At 40.4% G+C, this 24,707-nt stretch overlaps 1 protein-coding gene across 8 annotated transcripts in view; it reads left to right on the plus strand.

Annotated features, from left to right (window-relative positions):
- Window positions 1-24,707, plus strand: part of PANK1 (pantothenate kinase 1) — a 110,908-nt gene that overhangs the window by 62,997 nt on the left and 23,204 nt on the right. For 6 of the 8 annotated variants that reach the window (XM_030865050.3, XM_060286499.1, XM_030865048.2 and 3 more), the window contains one exon: window positions 19,834-20,186. The exons of the other annotated variants lie outside the window; for them this stretch is intronic. In XM_030865050.3, the coding sequence (XP_030720910.1) occupies window positions 19,851-20,186 (336 nt within the window). In that variant the 5' untranslated portion in view covers window positions 19,834-19,850. The remainder of the gene's footprint in view (window positions 1-19,833; window positions 20,187-24,707) is intronic. 8 annotated transcript variants of the gene reach the window in all.

Here is a 24,707-nt window from a genome sequence, read left to right on the forward strand (position 1 = left end):
CTTCAGCACATGTTTACCACACTCGATTAAATTTTGGGCAAGGCTTAGGCATATTTGCTTTTAGCAAATGCTCTACCAAGTAAGTGGATAACCTGTCAAGTCCTGATTATGTTGTCTTAGAGTTTTAGCACTTTTTATAAGGTTCTGATGCTTTTTGTTTGATTTTTATATTTATTACAAGCAAACTGAGGAATTGTTAGGTATTTTAGTATTCAGCTTTTTGTGAAATTTTTCCAGTAAATCTTTTCAAGCTACTGCATCAGTTTTGATTCAAGAAATCTCTGAGATTGTGAGGAAAGCTATTCAGAAAACCAGTTAGGATTTGCACCTGCTCTCTGCGAATCAAGCTTGTCTCCATATTGTGTAATCCAAACAAGGTACACAAATAAACTGGATGCTGAGTTTCCTGAAACTGCAGCTATCGTCCATAAATGACAGTTAACCAGCCTTTACGTTCATCGAAACAGCATCATTCTTATTGGTTAACTTTACACTAAATGTGTGATGTGTTTTTAAAATAAACCAATTTAAATAAGATGTTGCTTTGATCTCTTTCAAATGTGAGGTCCAGAGTTAAAGTGTAAAAAATAAAGGTTCCAGTGCTAAAGAGTTTGAAAATCTCTCAGTGATAGAGAAGGGCAGTGTGCCCCCAGACTAAATGGTGCTAGAGAAATAAAATATTTTGAATACTCTTATATTTGTAAAGTTTTCATCTCTTTTCCCAATTAGATATTAAGTCTGGCTGTGCCTTTGACAAAAGTTGTTATAGTAAAAAAAAACAGTTGTTACTAATCACAGTGATCATCACTTCTGGCATCTTGGCAGCGATAACCCAGAAGGCAGCTGAGAACCTAGAGGGAAGCAAACACTCTTGAGCCACCAAAACTCACTGTTGGAAAGTAGATAAAGTTGGAGATGCTCATGCATTTTACACTTGGAGCACTTCCTGGGCTCTCTCGGAGTCTATTTACTCTTACCAAAGTCACAGCTTTACCAGACTTGATTTTCTGGTTTCTCTGCAATCATACATAGCAGGATCGGGATAGACATTGCGGTGCACCGACAGCAGCCAAGAAATTAACAGCGTTAGCTTCTAAAAAGCAAGACACAGAAAGCTATAACAGAGATAGAAGAATACGCAAACCTAGCAGCCTGGGAAGCACACGTTTATGTGGTTCCTGAGGGCATCAGTATATAGTGGTGTAGTACAGTAATTGATTCTTACATGACTCCAAGTCATCAGAAAGAGCTAAGATTTTCTTCTATTTTCTTTAAGAATGCGAGAAGGTGGGTTATGCATTTTAGGAAGATTTCCTTCAAAAACAATGTATAACTTGGCATTTATATCTTAAAAGTCATTTATAAAAGGCAGGGATTGGGCCAGAGCTTTATATATGTTATAAAATCTGCTTTACTGAGATAGAATTCACCCACTTAAAGTGTACAGTTCAGTGTTTTTTAGTATATTCAGAGTGCAACCATCACCACAATTAAGTTTAGACTACATCATCACCCCCCAAAAAACCTTATTAGCAATCACTCCCCTTTCCCCCCATACCCGTAACTCCCAACCCTGGAAAACTACTAATCTTTTTGTCTCTATAGACTTGCCTGTTGTGGATATTTCATAGAAATGGAATCATATAATACCTGGTCTTTTGTGATTGACTCCTTTCACTTAGCATAGTGTTTTCAAGGCTCACCCATGTCTTAGTATGTATCAGTATGTCGTTCCTTTTTACTGCCAAATAATATTTCACGTTATTTATCCATGCATCAATTGATGGACATTTGTATTGTTTCCACTTTTTGGCTATTATGCGTAATACTGCTCTGATCACTCAGATACAAATTTTTGTGGGGGCGTATATTTTCATTTCTCCTAGGTATATACCTGAGGCTGAACTTGCTAGATCTTATACTAGCTTATGTCTAACCTCTTGCAGGACTGCCAGACTGTTTTCCAAAGTGACTGTACTATTTTGTATTCCAACCAGCAGTGTAGGAGGGTTCCAGTTTCTCCACATCCTCACCAACACTAGTTATTTTCCGTGCTTTAAATATAGTCATCCTAGTGTGCTTGAAGTAGTATCTCATTGTGGTTTTGATGTGCATTTCCCTAAAAGGTGTCTTACATCCCTCAAACACTAACATCCTTGTGATTTTGAAACTTTTTGTAGGTTAAAACTTTATATCCAGTTTAATTAGAAGGTTCTTGAATGGGGACTTCCCTGGAGGCACAGTGGTTAAGGATCCGCCTGCCAGTGCAGGGGACATGGGTTCGAGCCGTGGTCCGGGAAGATCCCACGTGACGCGGAGCAACTAAGCCAGTGCACCACAACTACTGAGCCTGCGCTCTAGAGCCCGCGAGCCACAACTACTGAGCCCACGTGCCACAATGACGGAAGCCCACATGCCTAGAGCCCATGCTCTGCAACAAGAGAAGCCACCACAATGAGAAGCCCACGCACTGCAACAAAGAGTAGCCCCCACTAGCTGCAACTAGAGCCCACGCGCAATAACGAGGACCCACCACAGCCAAAAATAAAATATAAACAAATAAATAAATTTATTTTTTAAAAAAATCCCAGGACTTTAAAAAAAAAAAAAAAGAAGGTTCTTGAATGGCTAGGAATTGGTGTCAGGCTTTACTTTGTGACAGTTACTGTGCTCAGAAGGGAACCCTGCGAAGAGCTGCTGCCATTTGTAAATATTAAAGGATTGTTTTAATTAAGTAGTGTCTGGTACAACGGCAATGTGAATTTAACTCATAGCAGAGTTTTCACTCCTCTCCAGACTGTTTTTTTTTTAAACTTTTTATTTTATGTTGGAGTATAGTTGATTAACAGTGTTGTGTTAGTTTCAGGTTACAACAAAGTGACTCAGCCATATATATATATGTATCTATTCTTTTTCAAATTCTTTTCCCATTTAGGTTATTACAGAATTTTGAGCAGAGTACCCTGTGCTATACGGTAGGTCCTTGTTGGTTATCCATTTTAAATATAGCAGTGTGGACATGTCAATCCCAAACTCCCTAACTATCTCTCCCACCTCCCCTTCCCCCCTGGTAACCATAAATTCATTCTCTAAGTCTGTGAGTCCAGACTGTTCTTGATTAACGATCAGTCCTTGCAAACGAGAATGTAAGTGCCAGGGAAGCAGGTTCATTGCTGCGTCCTGACTCTGCCACAGTGGCTCCCACTGTCTATAGGAACAAAAAAGACAGAAAGCTAAACCTCTTGGTGGTTTAGCTAAACCAAGACAGAAAGCTAAACCTCTTGGTGGTTTATTCTGGGATTTGCTTAAGTAGGTAATGAGATTACCATCTTGAGCCTCAGTGTATGGCATTAGGTAGCTGGAAGAACCATTCCTGGGTGGATGCTGGGATCAGCTCTGGTGGCTGAAACGCTCACACTGGTGATAGTCACACAGGTGCACTGTACTCAGGTCCCCATGGCATATCTCTGCATGGTCAAAACGGTGGAATGTTTTTAGTCCACGGACTGTATTTCTTATGAATAAGGCGGTGTAGTTAAAGGTGAGAACCATATGGAAGGTTGATACTCACCTTCCCTTGCCTCTAGACTGGGCGGGACAGGCAGCTTCTGGGTGAGAAATAGGGACGATGACCGTAACTGTCTGTAATTGTCTTTTCCTCACCCCCCACCCCTGCTCCCCCGCTTAACCTGAGAACATTGCTGTGGAATGGGAAACAAATTTCATCTGCCTCTCATTTTCCCTCCTTAAGACCTGGAACAGATTCAGGGCTTGACTGCAGGGGTGAGGGGGAGAAGATGAGCTCGGTGGTCTCTCTGCTCTGATTTCTCTCATAAGAAGCTGGCATAGAGAGGCTCTGGGACCTTGGGAAAGAAACTGCACCTCACTGAGCCTCTCAGGGACTTGAGGAAGAGACTCGAGGAAAAGTTTGTTTTAACCTCATGGCTTTGACATTTTGGGTCCCCTCATGTCTGCCTCCAACTTGGCCCTGCTAACTCCTGGCCCAGACCCAAGCTAAGAATACATTTACTGGTGCCACCAGAATGGCGCCCTGCAAGACCTTTTGTTCCTCCCAAATCTTAACCTACAAAAAAAAAGTGACATAGCTTTTATGTCGATGTATCTGTTTGTTCTTCTGATTTCATGTGGTTGTCTGTGCCATGGGTTGCAAATCAAAGAGTATCTGCCTGCCTGACCTAAATACATGAGTACTGTTGCCAGAGCGCTCTTCTTTGTGGAAGAATGCCTGGTTGCCTTTAAAATGGGAGTCACTGGGAGAGGTTGGCTCAAGATGGCAGAGGAGAAGGACATGTGCTCACTCCCTCTTGCAAGAGCACTGGAATTACAACTAACTACTGAACAATCATCAACAGGAAGACACTGGAACTCACCAAAAAGATACCCCACATCCAAAGACAAAGGAGAAGCCTCAATGAGGTGGTAGGACAGCCGCAATCACAATAAAATCAAATCTCATAACTGCTGGGTGGGTGACTCACAAACCGGCGAACAATTATACCACAGAAGTCCAATCACTGGAGTGAAGGTTCTGAGCCCCACGTCAGGTTTCCCAACCTGGAGGTCCAGCAATGGGAGGAGCAATTCCTAGAGAATCAGACTTTGAAGGCTAGTGGGACTTGATTGCAGGACTTCCAACAGGACTGGGGGAAACAGAGACTCCACTCTTGGAGGGCACACACAAAGTAGTGTGCACATCAGGACCCAGGGGAAGGAGCAGTGACTCCAGGGGAGACTGAACCAGACCTACTTGCTAGTGTTGGAGGGTCACTTGCAGAGATGAGGGTGTGTGTGGCTGTGGCTCACCTTGAGGACAAGGACACTGGCAGCAGAAGTTCTGGGAAGTACTGCTTGGTGTGAGCCCTCCTAGAGTCTGCCATTAGCCCCACCAAAGAGCCAGGTAGCCTCCAGTACTGGGTCGCCTCAGGCCAAACCACCAACAGGGAGGGAACCCAGCCCCACCCATCAGCAGACAAGTGGATTAAAGTTTTACTGAGCTCTGCCCACCACCAGTCCCTCCCGTCAGGAAGCTTGCACAAGCCTCTTAGATAGCCTCATCCACCAGAGGGCAGACGGCAGAAGCAAGAAGAACTACAGTTCTGCAGCCTGTGGAAAGAGAACCACATTCACAGAAAGATAGACAAAATGGGAAGGCAGAGGACTAGGTACCAGATGAAGGAACAAGATAAAACCCCACAAAAACAACTAAATAAACTGGAGATAGGCAACTTTCCAGAAAAAGAATTCAGAACAATGATAGTGAAGATGATCCAGGACCTCAGAAGAAGAATGGAGGCAAAGATCGAGAAGATGCAAGAAATGTTTAACAAAGACTTAGAAGAATTAAAGAAGCAACCACTAGAAGAATTAAAGAACAAACAAACAGAGATGAACAATGCAATAACTGAAATGAAGAATACACTAGAAGGAATCAATAGCAGAATAACTGAGGCAGAAGAACGGATAAGTGACCTGCAAGACAGAATGGTGGAAGTCACTGCTGCAGAACAGAATAAAGAAAAAAGAATGAAAAGAAATGAAGACAGCCTAAAAGACCTCTGAAACAACATTAAACGCAACAACATTCGCATTATAGGGGTCCCAGAAGAAGAAGAGAGAGAGAAAGGACCAGAGAAAATATTTGAAGAGATTATAGTCAAAAACTTCCCTAACGTGGGAAAGGAAATAGCCACCCAAGTCCAGGAAGTGCAGCGAGTCCCATACAGGATAAATCCAAGGAGAAACATGCCAAGACACATAGTAATCAAATTGGCAAAAATTAAAGACAAAGAAAAATTATTAAAAGCAACAAGGGAAAAATGACAAATAACATACAAGGGAACTCCCATAAGGTTAACAGCTGATTTCTCAGCAGAAACTCTACAAGCCAGAAGGGAGTGGCGCAATATATTTAAAGTAATGAAAGGGAAGAACCTACAACCAAGATTACTCTACGCAGCAAAGATCTCATTCAGATTCAACAGAAAAATCAAAAGCTTTACAGACAAGCAAAAACCAAGAGAATTCACCACCACCAAACCAGCTCTACAACAAATGCTAAAGGGACTTCTCTAAGTGGGAAACACAAGAGAAGAAAAAGACCTACAAAAACAAACGCAAAACAATTATGAAAATGGTAATAGGAACATACATGTTGATAATTACTTTAAACGTGAATGGATTAAATGCTCCAAGCAAAAGACACTGGCTCGCCGAATGGATACAAAAACAAGACCCATATATATGCTGTCTAAAAGAGACCCACTTCAGACCTACGGACACAGACAGACTGAAAGTGAGGAGATGGAAGAAGATATTCTGTACAAATGGAAATCAAAAGAAAGCTGGAGTAGCAATACTCATATCAGGTAAAATAGACTTTAAAATAAAGAATGTTACAAGAGACAAGGAAGGACACTACATAGTGATCAAGGGATCAATCCAAGAAGAAGATATAACGGTTATAAATATATATGCACCCAACATAGTAATACCTCAATGTGTAAGGCAAATGCTAACATCTATAAAAGAGGAAATCGGGCTTCCCTGGTGGTGCAGTGGTTGAGAGTCTGCCTGCCAATGCAGGGGACACGGGTTCGTGCCCCGGTCCGGGAGGATCCCACATGCCGCGGAGCAGCTGTGCCCGTGAGCCGTGGCCACTGAGCCTGCGCGTCCAGAGCCTGTGCTCCGCAACGGGAGAGGCCACAGTGGTGAGAGGCCTGCATACCGCAAAAAAATAAATAAGTAAAAGAGGAAATTGACAGTAACACACTAATAGAAGGGGACTTTAACACCTCACTTACACCAGTGGACATATCATCCAGACAGAAAATTAAAGGAAACACAAGCTTTAAATCACACAATAGACCAGATAGATTTAATTGATATTTATACGACATTCCATCCAAAAACAGCAGATTACACTTTCTTCTCAAGTGCACATGGAACATTCTCCAGGATAGATCACATCTTGGGTCACAAATCAAACCTCAGTAAATTTAAGAAAATTGAAATCATATCAAGCATCTTTTCTGACCACAATGCTATGAGATTAGAAATCAGTTACAGGGAAAAAAATGTAAAAAACACAAACACATAGAGGCTAAACAATACGTTACTAAATAACCAAGAGATCACTGAAGAAATCAAGGAGGAAATTTTAAAAATTTTGATTATACTTGCTGGAGACAAATTATAACAAAAACATGATGATCCAAAACCTATGGGATGCAGCAAAAGCAATTCTAAGAGGGAAGTTTATACTAATACAATCCTACCTCAAGAAACAAGAAAAATCTCAAATAAGCAATCTAACCTTACACCTAAAGGAACTAGAGAAAGAAGAACAAATAAAACCCAAAGTTAATAGAAGGAAAGAAATCATAAAGATCAGAGCAGAAATAAATGAAATAGAAACAAAGAAAACGATAGCAAAGATCAACAAAACTAAAAGCTGGTTCTCTGAAAAGATAAACAAAATTGATAAACCTTTACCAGACTCATCAAGAAAAAGAGGGAGGGCTTCCCTGGTGGCGCAGTGGTTGAGAGTCTGCCTGCCGATGCAGGGAACACGGGTTCGTGCCCCGGTCCAGGAAGATCACACATGCCGCGGAGGGGCTGGGCCCGTGAGCCATGGCCACTGAACCTGTGCATCTGGAGCCTGTGCTCCGCAACGGGAGAGGCCACAACAGTGAGAGGCCCGCGTACCGCCAAAAAAAAGAAAAAGAAAAAGAGGGAGAGGATGTAAATCAATAAAATTAGAAATGAAAATGGAGAAGTTACAGTGGACACCACAGAAATACAAAGCATCATAATAGACTACTACAAGCAACTCTATGCCAATAAAATGGACAACCTGGAAGAAATGGACAAATTCTTAGAAAGGTATAACCTTCCAAGACTGAACCAGGAAGAAATAGAAAATATGAACAGACCAGTCACAAGTCATGAAATTGAAACTGTGATTAAAAATCTTCCAATGAACAAAAGTCCAGGACCAGATAGCTTCACAGGTGAATTCTATCAAACATTTAGAGAAGAACTAACACTTACCCTTCTCAAACTGTTCCAAAAAATTTCAGAGGAAGGAACACTCCCAAACTCATTCTACGAGGCCACCGTCACCCTGATACCAAAACCAGACAAAGATACTACAAAAAAAGAAAATTACAGACCAATATCACTGATGAATATAGATGCAAAAATCCTCAACAAAATACTAGCACACAGAATCCCAACAACTCATTAAAAGGATCATACACCATGATCAAGTGGGTTTTATCCCAGGGATGCAAGGATTCTTCAGTATCACAGTGTGATACACCATATTAACAAACTGAAGAATAAAAACCATATGATCCTCTCAATAGATGCAGAAAAAGCTTTTGACAAAATTCAGCACCATTTATGATAAAAACTCTCCAGAATGTGGGCATAGAGGGAACCTACCGCAACATAATAAAGGCCATATACGACAAACCCACAGCAAACATCATTCTCAATGGTGAAAAACTGAAAGCATTTCCTCAAAGATGAGGAAAAAGACAAGGATGTTCACTCTCGCCACTATTATTCAACATAGTTTTGGAAGTCGTAACCACGGCAATCAGAGAAGAAAAAGAAAGAAAAGGAATACAAATTCGAAAAGAAGTAAAACTGTCACTGTTAGCAGGTGACATGATACTATACATAGAGAATCCTAAAGATGCCACCAGAAGACTACTAGAGCTAATCAATGAATTTGGTAAGGTTGCAGGATACAAAATTAATGCACAGAAATCTCTTGCATTCCTATACACTAACAACGAAGGATTAGAAAGAGAAATTAAGGAAACAATCCCATTCACCATTGCAACAAAAAGAATAAAGTACCCAGGAATAAACCTACCTAAGGAGGTAAAAGACCTGTACTCAGAAAATATAAAACACTGATGAAAGAAATCAAAGATGACACAAACAGATGGAGAGATATACCATGTTCTTGGATTGGAAGAATCAATATTGTGAAAATGACTATGCTACCCAAAGCAATCTACAAATTCAATGCAATCCCTATCAAATTACCAGTGACATTTTTTACGGAACTAGAACAAAGAAACTTAAAATTTCTATGGAGACACAAAACACACCAAATAGCCAAAGCAGTCTTGAGGGAAAAAAGTGGAGCTGAAGGAATCAGACTCCCTGACTTCAAAGCTACAGTAATCAAGACAGTATGGCATTGACACAAAAACAGAACTATAGATCAATGGAACAGGATAGAAAGCCCAGAGATAAACCCACGCACCCCTGGTCAACTAATCTATGATAAAGGAGGCAAGGATATACAATGGAGAAAAGACAGTCTCTTCATAAGTGGTGCTGGGAAAACTGGACAGCTACATATAAAAGAATGAAATTAGTCCCTAACACCATACACAAAAATAAACTCAAAATGAATTAAAGACCTAAATGTAAGACCAGACACTATAAAACTCTTAGAGGAAAACATAGGGAGAACACTCTTTGACATGAATCACAGCAAGATCCTTTTTGACCCACCTCCTAGAGTAAGGGAAATAAAAACAAAAATAAACAAATGGGACCTAACGAAACTTAGAAGTTTTTGCACAGCAAAGGAAAGTATAAACAAAACGAAAAGACAACCCTTAGAATGGGAGAAAATATTTGCCAACAGATCAACGGACAAAGGATTAATCTCCAAAATATATGAACAGCTCATGCAGCTCAATATTAAAAAAACAAACAACCCAATCCAAAAATGCGCAGAAGACCTAAATAGACATCTCTCCAGAGAAGACATACAGATGCCCAAGAGGCACGTGAAAAGCTGCTCAACATCACTAATTATTAGAGAAATGCAAACCAGAAGTACAATGAGATATCACCTCACACCGGTTAGAATGGGCATCATCAGAAAATCTACAAACACCAAAGCTGGAGAGGGTGTGAAGAAAAGGGAACCCTCTTGCACTGTTGGGAATGTAAATTGATACAGCCACTATGGAGAACAGTATGGAGGTTCCTTAAAAAACTAAAAATAGAACTACCATATGACCCAGCAATCCCACTCCTGGGCATATACCCAGAGAAAACCATAATTCAGAAAGACACCTGCACCCCAATGCTCATTGCAGCATTATTTACAATAGCCAGGACATGGAAGCAACCTAAATGCCCACTGACAGATGAATGGATAAAGAAGATGTGGCACAAATATATAATGGAATATTAGCCATAAAAAGTAACGAAATTGGGTCATTTGTAGAGACATGGATGGACTTAGAGACTATCATACAGAGTGAAGTAAGTCAGAAAGAGAAAAACAAATATCGTATGTTAACACATATATGTGGAATCTAGAAAAATGGTACAGATTACAAGGCAGAAATAGAGACACAGATGTAGAAAACAAACGTATGGACCTCAAGTGGGGAAAGTGGGGGGAGAGGGTGGTGGGATGAATTGAGAGATTGGGATTGACATATATACACTAATATGTATAAAATAGGTAACTAATAAGAACCTGCTGCATAAAAAATAAATTAATTAAATTAAATTTTTTAAAAATGGGAGTCACTGGGAGAGAAGAGCACATGGATGAAATTTAATTATATATGGAACATTTCTAGACCCATATCCGTGGGGTTTAGTCCCAGATGAATGATAACTGGAAACTTCAGAAGCTGTATTTAAGATGTGAAAATCACCTGTGGCACTCATGTTATAAATTGCCCAGAAATAATTTAATTAACAAGTGATAGGTTGTTCCCAAGTCCCTCCTGGGAATGGGGTGTCAGCTGGGTCATTACCGTGCATTGCCCTCAGCTGGCAGCCTGAGTTCCCTGGCAGTTAGGAGCAAAGGCAGCTCATTCAAACTCTGATTGTCACTTTCAAATAGTGGTCCAGCTACTTAGAGCATTCATTGCGATTCAGCTAGAACTGTGGTTTTGAGCTTGACCTGTGAGAATTCCAGGGGCCCCTCTTTGAAAACATTTTCTCCAGTCCCACTGCTTTGGGCTCTCCAGGCAGTGGCCTAGGAATTTTTGTTTTGTTTTGTTTTTTAACGTTTTGGCCACACCTCGCGGCATGTGGAATCTTATTTCCCCGACCAGGGATCAACCCACACCCACTGCAGTGGAAGTGCAGAGTCTTTTGGACCGCCAGGGAAGTCGCAGGGAGTGCCTTTGATGGTTTTTATGATGAGGCAAATTTGAGAAACATTGTGGTTGAATACAGCCAGTTTTAAAAAATAAAGATAATTAAAACATTTGACTTTAAAGTTTAGTTGCATAAAATACTAAAATGGAAGTTGTTTTCCAGAAATACAATTGTAAACACATCGTAGAGATCCAGTTCAAATTACACACACAAAGTAAACTCTGGTCACGTATTGTCATTTCTAACCTGGGGTTGGGTGTCGAGCAGAATATAAACAGCTTAACTTTCATAGACCTCAGGCACTTGCCTTTGCAGGGCCCCTTGCTCCATAAAAAAGAAATAAAAATTGTATTTTACGACTCTTTTGATATAAAGATGGATGTGTTGATAAGATGTATTACAACATTTTCTTTGACCTGAAAATTCATATATTTTCTTCTGATTTTAAAAGAAATTGCAATATTTTCATGATGGCTTAAAAATACTATAGGCACCGAGCCCATTGTGCCTAACAGTTAATTTGGGCCTGCATGGCAGAGGTGGTGAAATCCAGAAGTTAGTCCTGGAGGCTGATGTGATAATACTTCTACTTGTCTCGGGAGTTCTGAAAGGAATCCTCACTATCCTTTTGCTCTTACTCATGTGATACTATGATCAGCACTTTTGTTCCCACCTTTGTCTGGGTGAGAGGGAGAAAGTTGATGGGTATCTGAGGCTGTGTCAGTGGAAGAAGGGTTACTGTCACACGGGGGTATGTAGCCTTTCCCGTGGTGATCCATTCCCACAAACATACCTGTGCTTCCTTAACTGTGTTTTGAATTGCCAAGTTTAACATACAGGTTTTGCCTTGACAATAAGGGAGTAATTCAGGTCTTTTCCTACCTGAAGGAGCCCTGGTGATGTCAAGCATCTAACTGGCTAAAGGACTCTGCTCTTGGATGTCAGGCTTCCCCTGACATTCTTTTTTTTTTTTTTTAAACTTTTTAAATTGAAGTATAGTTGCTGTACAATATTATATAAGTTGCAGGTGTACAATATAGTGATTCACAATTTTTAAAGGTTTTAGTCCATTTATAGTTATTACAAGATCTTGGGTATATTCCATGTGCTGTACAATATATCCTTGTAGCTTATTTTATACCTAATAGTTTGTACCTTTCACTTCCCTACCCCTGTCTTGCCCCTCTCCCCTTCCCTCTCCCCACTGGTAACCACTAGTTTGCCCTCTATATCTGTGAGTCTGTTTCTTTTTTGTTATATTCACTAGTTTGTTTAATTTTTTCGATTCCACATATGATAGCATACAGTATTTGTCTTTCTCTGTTTTACTTATTTCACTAAGCATAATGCCCTCCAAGTCCATCCATGTTGTTGCAAATGGCAAAATTTAATTCTCTTTTTATGACTGAGTAGTACGCCATTGTATATATGTACCACATCTTTTTTATATTGCCATCTTGGATTTCGGTAACAGGCTTGAGATGGGCAGAATATTGCTTGAGACAGGAAGGAACTGTTGAGATGAGGAATGCAGGCATACTTTTTTTCATGGACAAGACCACAGATCTGCTCTCTGCTCACTGAAGCAAAATTAAAAGTTTTTTTTTTTCTTTTGCATCATTACAGAGAAGTTTTTGTTTGAGAATTCTAAAATAACTCTGATTATGAAGATTCAACATATTGACTGTAAAAAATTGAAAAACATCATATCAGCAAAGCCAGAAGAAGAAAAAAACCTTAATCCACTATACATAATGCCTGTTAACATTTTGGCCTGAAGTTTCTAGTCTTGTTTTCTGCGAAAATAGCTGTTTAATTTTTATACAAAATTGTAATCGTACGAAATGTACCATTTAATCACCCACACTTTTCACCTAACAGTATATGATGAACATTCTCCTTACATCATTAATTGACATCCTACACAATGATTTTAATGGTGATGTATTGTTCCTTTGTGTTAGTGGATAATCATTTATTTAACCAGCCTCCTATTTTTGGACATTGAATTTCACATCCTCATTATTAGTAAAACTTTAAAGATTTTTGTAAGATAAATTTTTAAATGCATGCATAGTTATTTCTTTAGGGTAAAGTGGAACTAATGTATCAAAGGGCATAGGAATCTGGAACTTTTTGATGCATATTTCCAAATAGTGCAGAGGAAGGATTGCAACAGTTTATATTCCCATTAGTACTCTGTAAGCGCTTGTGTTCTTGTATCCTTGCCATGTGACTGAAATATAAACTAAAGAAATCTGGTATGCATTAATTTGAAAGAAACCATGATTCAGGTTTCTTTGCATAAGAGTATTTAATGTTTAGCAGATTGCTCTGTGTGCAGTAATTATGGGTTTCTTCACAATGTTATGAAAACCCTTTTATTAAATTTTACATTTGCCATTTTCTTCAAGGTCCTTAAATAGTTCTTAGGGTCTCAACTGTTACGTTTTATGCTGTTAAAAGTACGGTTTTGGAGAACTTTGTGTGTGTGTATTTAGGATGATAGAATATGAGAACCAGACAGAACTTTAGTTAGTTGGGTTAGTCTACCTCCATCTTACAGATTAGTAAATGGCTCAAGAAAGAAACTTGCCCACAATCATTCTATCTCTTGCAAGTGACAGACAACTCAGACTAGTGGAGCGAAATGGGGAATTTGTTGCTCACGAAACTAAGAATAGGTTCTGTTACCTACTGTGACTGACCTTGGGTAATTCCTTGATCTTTCTAAACCTTGATTTTCTTATCTGTAAACAGGGTGTTGAACTCCACCAAAGGTCCCTTCTACCTCTTAAAGTTCAATGTTTCTATGAATATATTAGCAAAGAATTTCATTATACTATCAACCAAATTTAGACATAGTGAAGGGAAGGCTAGCACTCAGGAAATTTTTAAAGAAATACAGTTTGTATTACACACTTGGATCTAAGTTAAAGTTGTTGTGGTTGTTTTTTTTTTTTTTTAAAGATGTGTCTTTTCTTTTTAATTAATTAATTAATTTATTTATTTTTGGATGCGTTGGGTCTTCATTTCTGTGCGAGGGCTCTCTCTAGTTGCGGCAAGCGGGGGCCACTCTTCATCGCGGTGCGCAGGCCTCTCACTATCGCGGCCTCTCCTGTCGCGGAGCACAGGCTCCAGACACGCAGGCTCAGTAGTTGTGGCTCACGGGCCCAGTTGCTTCGCGGCATGTGGGATCTTCCCGGACCAGGGCTCGAACCCGTGTCCCCTGCGTCGGCAGGCAGATTCTCAACCACTGCGCCACCAGGGAAGCCCTGTTGTGGTTGTTTTTAACTTGCAGAGGTCCTTAGGCAACTTGAACATAGTCAGTATTCACATAGTGTAAAAATATCTCCAAAGCGCTTGAAAAGTCTCTTTTATCTGTTGATCACACATCATCTTCAAACATCTTTTCCACCTGTTTATTAGTTTGCTTAACAAACCTATTAACAAATAGTGGGGCAAGAAATGCAGTCCTTTTGCTCCCTGTTCACAACTATTATAACAAATTTCAAGTTGGTGAACCTAGGGAAAACTGCCCATGACAGCAGCAGGTTGCCGAGTCAGACCCGTGCACAGAGGAGCTAATCTTGAGCACTGGGCACCTACTTTACGTACAGGAAGACACACCGATGGTAGGGAAACTTGCTGCACTAGGAACCCTAAAGCTCTGTGGCCGGTTGTTTGAGAGGAGGTAGATTTTCTCATGTCAGGCCCCCTTAGCTCTTTAAGATTGTTTCCTTGACTGGTAGGAAACCTTTTCTCTCTGTTTGTGTGTGGTTGTTTTGTTTTTGATTTTGGTTTTGGTTTTTTCTCACTTTACTCATTTATGCTATTTGGAATTCACTGTGTAACCCTTGAAATTTACTGCAAGAAGCATAAGTGTCCCTCATTGTGAAGCAATTATACTCCGGTAAAGATGTTATATATATTTAAGTGCCCCTCAGAGACTATTCTAGTGTTCTGAAAAGGTCTTTAAGAAACAGGTTTTGTCTTAAAGCCATTGACTACCAATAAAATTTTTAAATATTTTCACCACACTATGTAGAATACAGGTTTATTTCAGGGTTTTAACTACTATCAGATTGCCAATTCAGGTTTGTGTTTCCAGAAATTTTTACACAAATAAATGCAACAGAGCCTATGTACGCTTTTATTAACACTCAGCTACCACATGTTTATCAGCGATACTGGCAGTCCCTGGATCTGGTTCTGCAGGAGAGGGAAGGCTCCAGGGAAAAAAACAGCCAAAGATTTTGATGGAAAGTATACTAGTCAGGACAGGCAAGATCATCCTGCGGGAACAGCCTCCAAATCTCAGTACCTTAAAACAACAAAGGTTTATTTCTCCTTCGCACTGTAAGTTCATTGATGGGCAGCTGGGGTTCCAATATGGCTCGTCTTGACTCTGCATCCTGGCTGATGGAGCAATCGTTATCTTTAATTTTGGTGGTCACGGTAACAGAGAAAGAGTTCTGCAAGGTCTGACACAAGCCGTAAGTGCTGTCGCCTGAAAGTGACACACACCATTTCCATTCCTAACTCACTGTCCAGATGAAGCACATTGCCCGGCTCCATTCAGAAATGGCCAGGAACTGTAGTCTGACCCCATGGGCCAGGAAGCAAGGGAAGCAGCAGCCCTAATGACAACCACAGTTTGCTCTTCTGATTACCAGATATTTGGCTCGCTGCCCCTCCTGCAGGTGAAACACTCATCCCCTCCCCAAAGGAGAGAACCCCGCAGTCCCACCCAGTCACAGCATCTGGATGATGCAGTTGGCACTAAATTAGGGGGTCACTTTGACATCAACTCTGGATGTGAGTCCTCTTGATCTACAGACTTCTGAACTAAAAAAGGCATCTGGGTTTAAAAGGGAGGAGTAAAGGGTGAATGCAGACGTTCTGTATCTAGAACGAGCATCACTTCTGGCAAACACAGAACAGGCCCTTAGTGGTTCAGCTGAATTTATCAAAGCATCTGCATACCCTGGATTAAAGAAAACGTGAGTCAAGGATTGTCTCCATCCACAGCTCGTATACGGGAAGTGTAGTTTAGGTAGACCTTGATATCAGGAAGATAAATAAAACTGAACATTTAAAATATGACAGTGTCCTATAAAAGCATTAAAATGTGAATAGAAGAGCATTTAATTTTTCATGAAGGTAAGAAATGAATATAGGTAAGTGAAAGCAATTTCTATTGCCATTCAAACTATAGTTTTCCAATCCTTGCTCCCTTTTACCTTAACCCAAACTGCTGATATGACATTTAACTGAATTTCCAAAACTCTACACTTCCCCCCCCGTTTTGCTGAGTTGCTAACAAAAGCTTTGAAATGGCTCAAAACTGCGCAGGAGGTGAAGCAGGAAGAAGAAACTGGAATTGTAAATAACTTATAAAATGCTTAGCTGTCCCCTGATGCATTTTAAAAAGTGAGACCTCTTTTCAGTTTCCTGTACTTAACAATATCCAACCAAATAAAGGCCATGTAGGGGCTTTTCTGGGTTACACACAACTTATTCTGTCCATTCTGTGCTAAGGTGTCTCCTATTTTCCATTATCACTGAATTCTTATTTTTTTACTTCTTTATATACTGCAAGTTCTAAGTATAGAATTTTCTCATCCTCTCCCCTGATTTCTAACCTCTACCTATAAAACCTGCTTATCCTGCCACCCTCTGACAATATTAACAACCTGAAGGGGTGGCCCTCTGTACCGTCCTGTGGGCTCATAAAATCATAAACACTTAAGGTTCTTCTTTCCACCTGCCTGCCTGCTGTCCTTCATCCCTCCCTTCCTCCTTTCTTTCCTCCCTCCCTCCCCTACTTTTTTTTCAAACCAGAAGGGGTTAATAAATTATTTACACTTCTTGGTATCTCTTGCTTTTCTCATTAACAGAAGATTGGGGGTGTATCCCTCTAGGCAGTTAGTATAGATCTCATTCATTCTTTTTAATGTCTGCCTAATATTCCATGGTTTGGAAGTCATGCTTTATTGAAGTTTCTCTGTTAAAGGGTATGCACATTGTTTCCAATTTGTTTTGATCTTGCTTTTTTGTTTTTCTTAAATTTGGTCACTGTAAGGGGTGCAGTGAACTTCCTTATAGCCGTCCTCAAATACTGGTCCTTTTTCTAATATGGTCCAAGAGAGGGATTAACTGCATTTAAAATGTATGTGTACTTTTAATTTTAATAGATGTTGCTAGATGTTTAATAGATGTTGTTGTCTTTCAAAAATAGTTATCCTAGCAATGTTCCAGAATACCCTTCCCCCATCCCATCCACTAGTACGTCTTTCCTACTTTGATGAGAATGGATTACACCTGCAACCCCAATTGCATAGCCTGGGCACCTGTTGATGTACTATAGCGTATTTCAGTGGGGTTTAAAACTAGGGCTCTGGATGGCCTGTGTGATTAGGGGTAGTTGCGATTTTTTGTGTGTGTTTCTTTAAAAATCCATGGAAAGTTTATGGAAGGGAGGGAACTGGAGGCCATTCTTAGGCAGTCCACTCCTTTCACAGATAAGGAAATTGAGATCCAGGGAGATGGAGGGAGTTAATGTGAGCTAGTTACTGGCTGCTGCTTCTGGGAAGCAATTGGTCTGAATTCTAGATCAAGGATTTACCTACTACCTACACTGTGGGCCATGCTGACAGTAATTTTTAGAGAATGGACCAAGAAATGTCATCTGTGAGATAGGGATAAACTGTTTCCAGTTTTCTATTCTCTCCTGCTAGGCTGGATAAGCAAGCTTCCCACCCTACACTGGGCTGTGTGGGATTTGCTTTGCAAACTTCTGCAAAGATAATAGGACATTTGTTAAATTGGTCTTGTCAGTGGCATTTGCTGCTCTTACTCTTTTTGGGAGTTTGAGGTTTTATTTTTCTATACCATTAGAGTTACTGCTTACTAAGTGTGGAGCAGCTGGCTTGGATCACAGCTAAAATGACAACAGGGAAGCACAGGAGAGAAGATTCTGTTCAGGAATTGCTTCCTCCTATGTACTCCTTCCTCCTCCCTCCCCAGTGTGCCCATGAAGAGAGCTTAATAGTGGGGCTGCCTAGAAAAAAGAAGCCCTCTAGGTCCCAGGCATGTTCCTGGCAATGTAATCTCTAGGTGTAATGTGCACAGTTTGACCAGGGCTCAAATGGATGTTCTCTAGGGCTGAATAAAATAAGCTTTTTGAAAGAAGCCACTTTTACTTCTTGAGTCTTTAGACTCAGTTTTAATCGAAGTTTCAGCTTTAGCCCATGGAGTCTGCTGAGGAAGGTGAAAAGGGAGACTCCAAATATTGGATTCCCACTTGGGTTTGCCCTGTGTTCATTACAGAACATATGACAGCCCAGCGTTAACTTTCCAGGTTGCCTCTAAATAAAGTCAGCCTGTTCAGGGAGCTCAGCCCGTTCTCTTAATAACAATAAAAATAATTACGATGGAAATTCATTTTGTCATAGATAAGCCTCTCCAGCAGATTAAAATATAAATATATATTTATATATAAAAATACAACACAGGGCTTCCCTGGGGGCGCAGTGGTTGAGAGTCCGCCTGCCGATGCAGGGAACATGGGTTCGTGCCCCGGTCCGGGAAGATCCCACATGCCGCGGAGCATGCGCGTCCAGAGCCTGTGCTCCGCAACGGGAGAGGCCACAACAGTGAGAGGCCCGCGTACCGCAAAATATATATATATAACACAAAACATGCCTTTGTGTTGCAGACCTGGTCAGGAGCTATGCTATTTGTGGGCTTGACTCTCAGTGGTCATGGTTCTTGTGGCTTAGCTGTTTGCAAGCCTGCAAGTTGGAACCTCTGGGGAATGTAAAAAAAAAAAAAAAAAAAAGCTCGTGCCTAGATCCTCCCTCAGAATTAAATCAGAATCTGTGGCAGAGGACACATGGGTGAGGTGAGGACTTCTGGGCGGGCCATTTGAGGTGGAGAGAGTTTCTCTCCTTAATAAAGAAAGAAATGAGTTGTAGCTCAAGCTGTTCTTTTGAGAATCCTGTCGCCATAGGGATCATCATGTGTGCCCCTCAGCTCTCACAGCCCACTCTCTCTCCTTTCTCCTTCCTATTGATTCTGTAGATTAAAGCAGTGGAGTCATGTCATATAAAGTCAGCACGTGAAGGCAAAAATTGAATGCTGTAAAAATGATCATCGAAGAATGAGCTAGGAAGACACGGTGAGGCGTAGAGGTCAACGTACCATCTCTTGGTACACTTAGCATAGCCAGCGTTTCCTCTGGCATCAGAACAGATCACTGTTTTCTTTGGCTGAGATTCTGATAAAATAGCATTTGGGAGCCAGAGTGTATGCAAAATACGTATCTTTAAGTATGGGAGTTAACTCTATTTGGTGAGTTTCTGGAGCCCTGAGAACCACGTGGCAATTGAGACTGGCTTAGGGAATCTTATTCTCATCTCATATTCAATTCCGAGGCCGATTCTGAATGAAATGTAGGCAGAATCATGGACACCATTTAAAGTGTGAATTTCTCCTCGCCTGTCTCCTTTAGGCACCTAGAGTTGAATTCAGGTAAACTGCATGGTAAATGCAGCTATAGATGCAACACCACTGCATTTCATTATTGACTATTCAAAGACGGCCCATTTCTTTGTCCAGAATTCAAGGGCACTCTGTCTTTCTGTCCGCTAGCGTTCCCGTGGTTCGGCATGGATATCGGTGGGACGCTGGTTAAATTGGTCTACTTTGAACCGAAGGATATTACAGCTGAAGAGGAACAAGAGGAAGTGGAGAACCTGAAGAGCATCAGGAAGTATTTGACTTCGAACACGGCTTACGGGAAAACCGGGATCCGAGACGTTCACCTGGAACTGAAAAACTTGACCATGTGTGGGCGGAAGGGGAACCTGCATTTCATCCGCTTTCCCAGCTGCGCGATGCACAGGTTCATCCAGATGGGCAGCGAGAAGAACTTCTCCAGCCTCCACACCACTCTCTGTGCCACGGGAGGCGGGGCTTTTAAGTTCGAAGAGGACTTCAGAACGGTAGGTCCGCTTTACCCCCCTGCAAACAACAAAACCACCTCTTAGAGAAAGAAAGAAAACCTCTCCCATGGCCATGATCATGGCATCTCTTATGGAAGAACCTGACCACTAGGCTTGGGACTTTGGACAAGCTTACTTCACCCCTCTGTGCCTCAGTTTCCTCATCTATAGGAGAGTAAAAATAGTTTCTGCCTCATAGGGTTGTTACATGAAGGATTGAATGAGATAACATGTACCCAGCACTTAGTGCTCAGTACCTATTGGCCGTCCTCATCATTTTTGTTACAATTACTTCTGCACAATATGCCAAAGACAAGGTGATGTAAATCCCCTTCTGAAGTATTTTAGTTTTCCAGACTCTTATGTTTCATGAAAACCATAATCGTTGTGCCAGTTTCATAGATATATAGACTGAGGCCTGCAGGAAAGGCTTTCTATGCATCTTACTAAAAATGATTACTTCTTTCTACCCGTTTGCTCTGTATCATTTGTGTTTTATGAATGTCCTTCAGAAGTTTTGCTCACAAACAAAAATGAAATCTTTGACGTTATTCGGAGGTGAATTGCTTTATTGGTGAACGTGATTTAGCGAGTATGGCTCTGCATAATAAGAATAATACTATATCCTGACTGGCAGTGTTGCTTCTTTAGACTTGACAAAGTTGGCTAAGTGGAAGATATGGATGGGTGACCTGGAGTCCTAACTTTCTCTTTGTTAAGCAATCCCTAACACCTATGTGTTCCAATTTCCCCATTTCTACAGTCAAGATAATCTCTATACTGTCTAGCTTCATCTCACAGGGAATAAAATGAGAAGAAAGAGAAACAATAGAGAAAATAAAGAAAATTCAATTCACAGTAGTGATTGAACATAGGAGAAGGAAGGGTTGGAAGATGTGGGGATTAGTCTCGCCAGAAAGTTTATCATTCATGAATAAAATAACAAATCAATGCATTATTCATGGTACTTAATAAAGCTATAATTGCAAATTTTATTTGCATCATCAAAAGTAACATCATTTATCTCATTGATAAGTGGTTTCTACAAGAGCTGGCAATAGAGCCCTAGAGCATTATATTAAGTCAGATTGATTATATTCAGGTTTTGGCTTTTCCTCCTGTGTCCCCTCGCCCTCGCCAGCAGGATCTGACACTGCCACTTACTTAAAAGATCCATGGGATCTTTTTCCCACTAAAGGGACCCAATGATTGAAGAGTTTTGAAACTGAGAAAGTTGAGATCCAGGGCCATGAAAATTAAGTTCAAATTCATAAATGAAAAAGCACTGATCCTGAATTCTAGTGCTGTTTCTGCATTTAACTAGCTGGGTGACTGGGCAAGACACGTCCCTCCTGTGGGCCTCAGTTTCATCATTTTCAGAAAGTGGCAGTAAGGTGTTTAGGCGGATAAGGAAACTAAAGCTAAAGAGAGATGAAGAGGCGCTAAATACCGTCCCCTAGGTGAGAGCTGGGTGTCGGCTCAATTCTGATTCAGGAAGTGCTGACCCACCCCTAGCGCTGTGAGCTCCCCAGGTCCCTCAAGGATGTCCTCTGTGTCCATCTCCACTAGGGAGCCTGAAGTGTACCAAGGTGACCTGGGACATTTAAGCAAACTCCATCAAAGTCTCCGTCCCTCCTCTTGGGTAATGCCCTGGATTCCAGAAAGTTACTCAATCTGTGTTGGCCACGAGCAAGTGTGTTTCTCAAGTTTCTGAACTGAGAAAGGTCATATCTTATTACGGCCAAGATAAAGAAGCCTCTGCTCCTTCAGGAGGTTTCTGGAGCCTAATGAACAGACTGGTGCAGGGAGCAAGTTTGGAGTATTTGCCTAACAGCCTGGCCATCTATAAAAGAAAGTATTATATAGCCTGCCTTCTATTTCCATGCTCAGTCTTGGCCAAAGTGAAGACAATTGAAGACAGATCTCTTCCTGTAGCCCGTCTGTCAGTAAGTGATATGCCCTGATCCTTCCAAAGTTTGTGAGGATGAATAGGTTTTATCACTCTCTTTCCTAAGCATTCATTCTCATTCAACAAGTATTTATCATACTCTATCAATGCAACAAATACTGTTATGAACAAAACAAAGCCCCTGCCTTCCTGGAGCTTATATTCTAGTGCAGGGAGATGGTCAATAATCAAAAAAGTGATTATGGAGTATATCAAATGGCAATAAGTGGGGAAAATAAATAGGTAAGGGGGATAGGAAGTGCTGGGCAGGTCTTTGTGTGATGAGGTAACTTTGGAGTAGGAACCCGAAGAAGAAATAGAGCAAACCAGGCTGGTATGGGGAAGAGTTAGGGTTAGTAAGTGCTAAGGCCCTCAGGTGTAATGTATCCAAGCTCTTCCCTTTCCAGAATGGGAAATTGAAGGTGCACACTCAGTTGTAAAGGATCAATATATACTACTATACTATGTAGTAAACAATCTGACAAATAATAAAGCAGTGTATATACATAGCTGTAAAGTCCTGTCGTTGTTATATAAAATCACTCTTTTGAGCATAATACAAGTTTGCAGACATGTATTTTAAAAACCCGAGTAACTAGGGCTATCTAAATGATGTTCAGCCGACCCTGAATAGTTAGCAATTGTTATGTCTGATGACTGTGTCCTTTTCATATATAGTAAATGTATTTAAATCCTTAGATAATGTTAATTAGTCTTCATCAATTTTAGAATGTACAAGAAAGAGTTACAAAGCCACGAGACAAGCATTAAACTAGACCCCTGTGTAGAATACTTCCAGTTGAACAAAGCTGCATTTCTTTCTTCCTTTTTCTTTCTTTTTTTCCTTCCTCCTTCTTCCTTTCCCCTCTTCCTTCCTTCCTCCCTCCCTCCCTCCCTCCCTCTCTCCTTCCTTCCTTCAACATTTTAGGATCACTGTCACAAACAAATTTCTGCCTGGCAAAAGTTTGCCTTCAAAATTAATGATTCAACAAAATGGAACACAAAAGACAAACTTAAACAACATATGCTCCAAGAGATTGGTAGGCCAGTGAAGAATCCTACAATTTGAGAGAGTGGTTCTCAAAGGGGAGGCTCCCATGTGGTTGTATATCAGGGCACTTAATCCTGTAGAGTTCATCGAACTTTGTGTTTCTCCCCACTGTCTATGTTCTGCGAGTGTTGTTTTAAATAACCTACCAGAATATTTTATGTACCAAATCTAATATTTTCATCCACAAGGACACTTCCCAACTTCAACAGGAGTCCTATTTAGAATGCAAAGTATTCTAATGATAGAAAATTTTTAGAGAAAAGTCATCCCTTTTGTCCACTTAGCTCTTCATTACAAGAGATACTTTTCCTTGTAAGTTTTGTTCAGTTCAAGACTAACATTTATTAGAAGTTAGAAGTGACTCTTTTCATTTTTTAGAAGAAAACAAATACCTACCGTCTAAACAAGCAGGATATAACAACAATCTTACTGGGTTTACATGAGATTTAGGGAACAGTAAAAGATTCTCTTATAGTTTCACTACATTTTTTTCAAGGTGTGAGGACTTAAGAATTGGCCTTCATTAAGCCAGAAATCTCCAAGGACACAACTGAAAAAAGTTAATAATGGTGGAAAAGTCATCAGGAGGGGATAATAAGGTAATTGTGGATGTGTGAAATTCTAAATCTAAGTAGACCATTCATTATTAGCTGGGTTCCTATTATTAATCCAGGAACTGATTTGTGATATTGCAGGAGCATAAGCTTTGTAGATACCGTCATCCTACACTTCATTCTGGCTCGACCCTTTTGGCCATTCGTGTACCCCTTTTATCACTGGGTGCCAGGAGGAAGAAGCCATCTTTGAGGTTTTGTTATTTTTCTCACTCACGGAACACATTTGAAATTTCTCTCTCTCTCAGGTCTCAGTTAGCTGTCCTGTGTGAGGAGAAAAGAGCCCCGAGTGTAATTTATAATTCAGAGTCAACCATTTTATGTGCAAATTGTTCTTGGTTTAGTAAGATAACCTTTTCTGCCACTTCCATTATGATTTATGGAGCCAGGGTCAGCAAAAGCACCTTGGGAAGTGTGGGGTATCACACAGATGCGTATTTTATTCATTTTGTGCAAAACGATTTGGTGACTCATTTCTCAAGCACAGGAGAGTGATGGGACTGGTTTGGGGTAGGTCCATAGAGAGTAGGTATGGGACCTCCTGGGATGGTTTTTACCAGATTTATTTACTCAGCTATTTATTTAGTTACTTTTTAAGTTTATCTTATTGAAGTCTAGTTGATTTACAATGTTGCATTAATTTCTGCTATACAGCAGAGTGATTCAGTTATACATATATATACATTCTTTTTCATATTCTTTTCCATTATGGTTTATCACAGAGTATTGAATATAGTTCCCTGTGCTATACGGTAGGACCTTGTTGTTTAGCCATCTTATATGTAATAGTATTTATTTTGGACAGACTGAAGCACATAAGGAGAACCTCTTAGAGTTGTATCCTGAACATGTGTTTAGAATCCATACTTTTTCTAATTTCATCATACAGGGAATCACTGAATTCCTTT

This window comes from Globicephala melas, chromosome 16 (assembly GCF_963455315.2).
Source record: "Globicephala melas chromosome 16, mGloMel1.2, whole genome shotgun sequence".
Lineage (NCBI taxonomy): Eukaryota > Metazoa > Chordata > Mammalia > Artiodactyla > Delphinidae > Globicephala > Globicephala melas.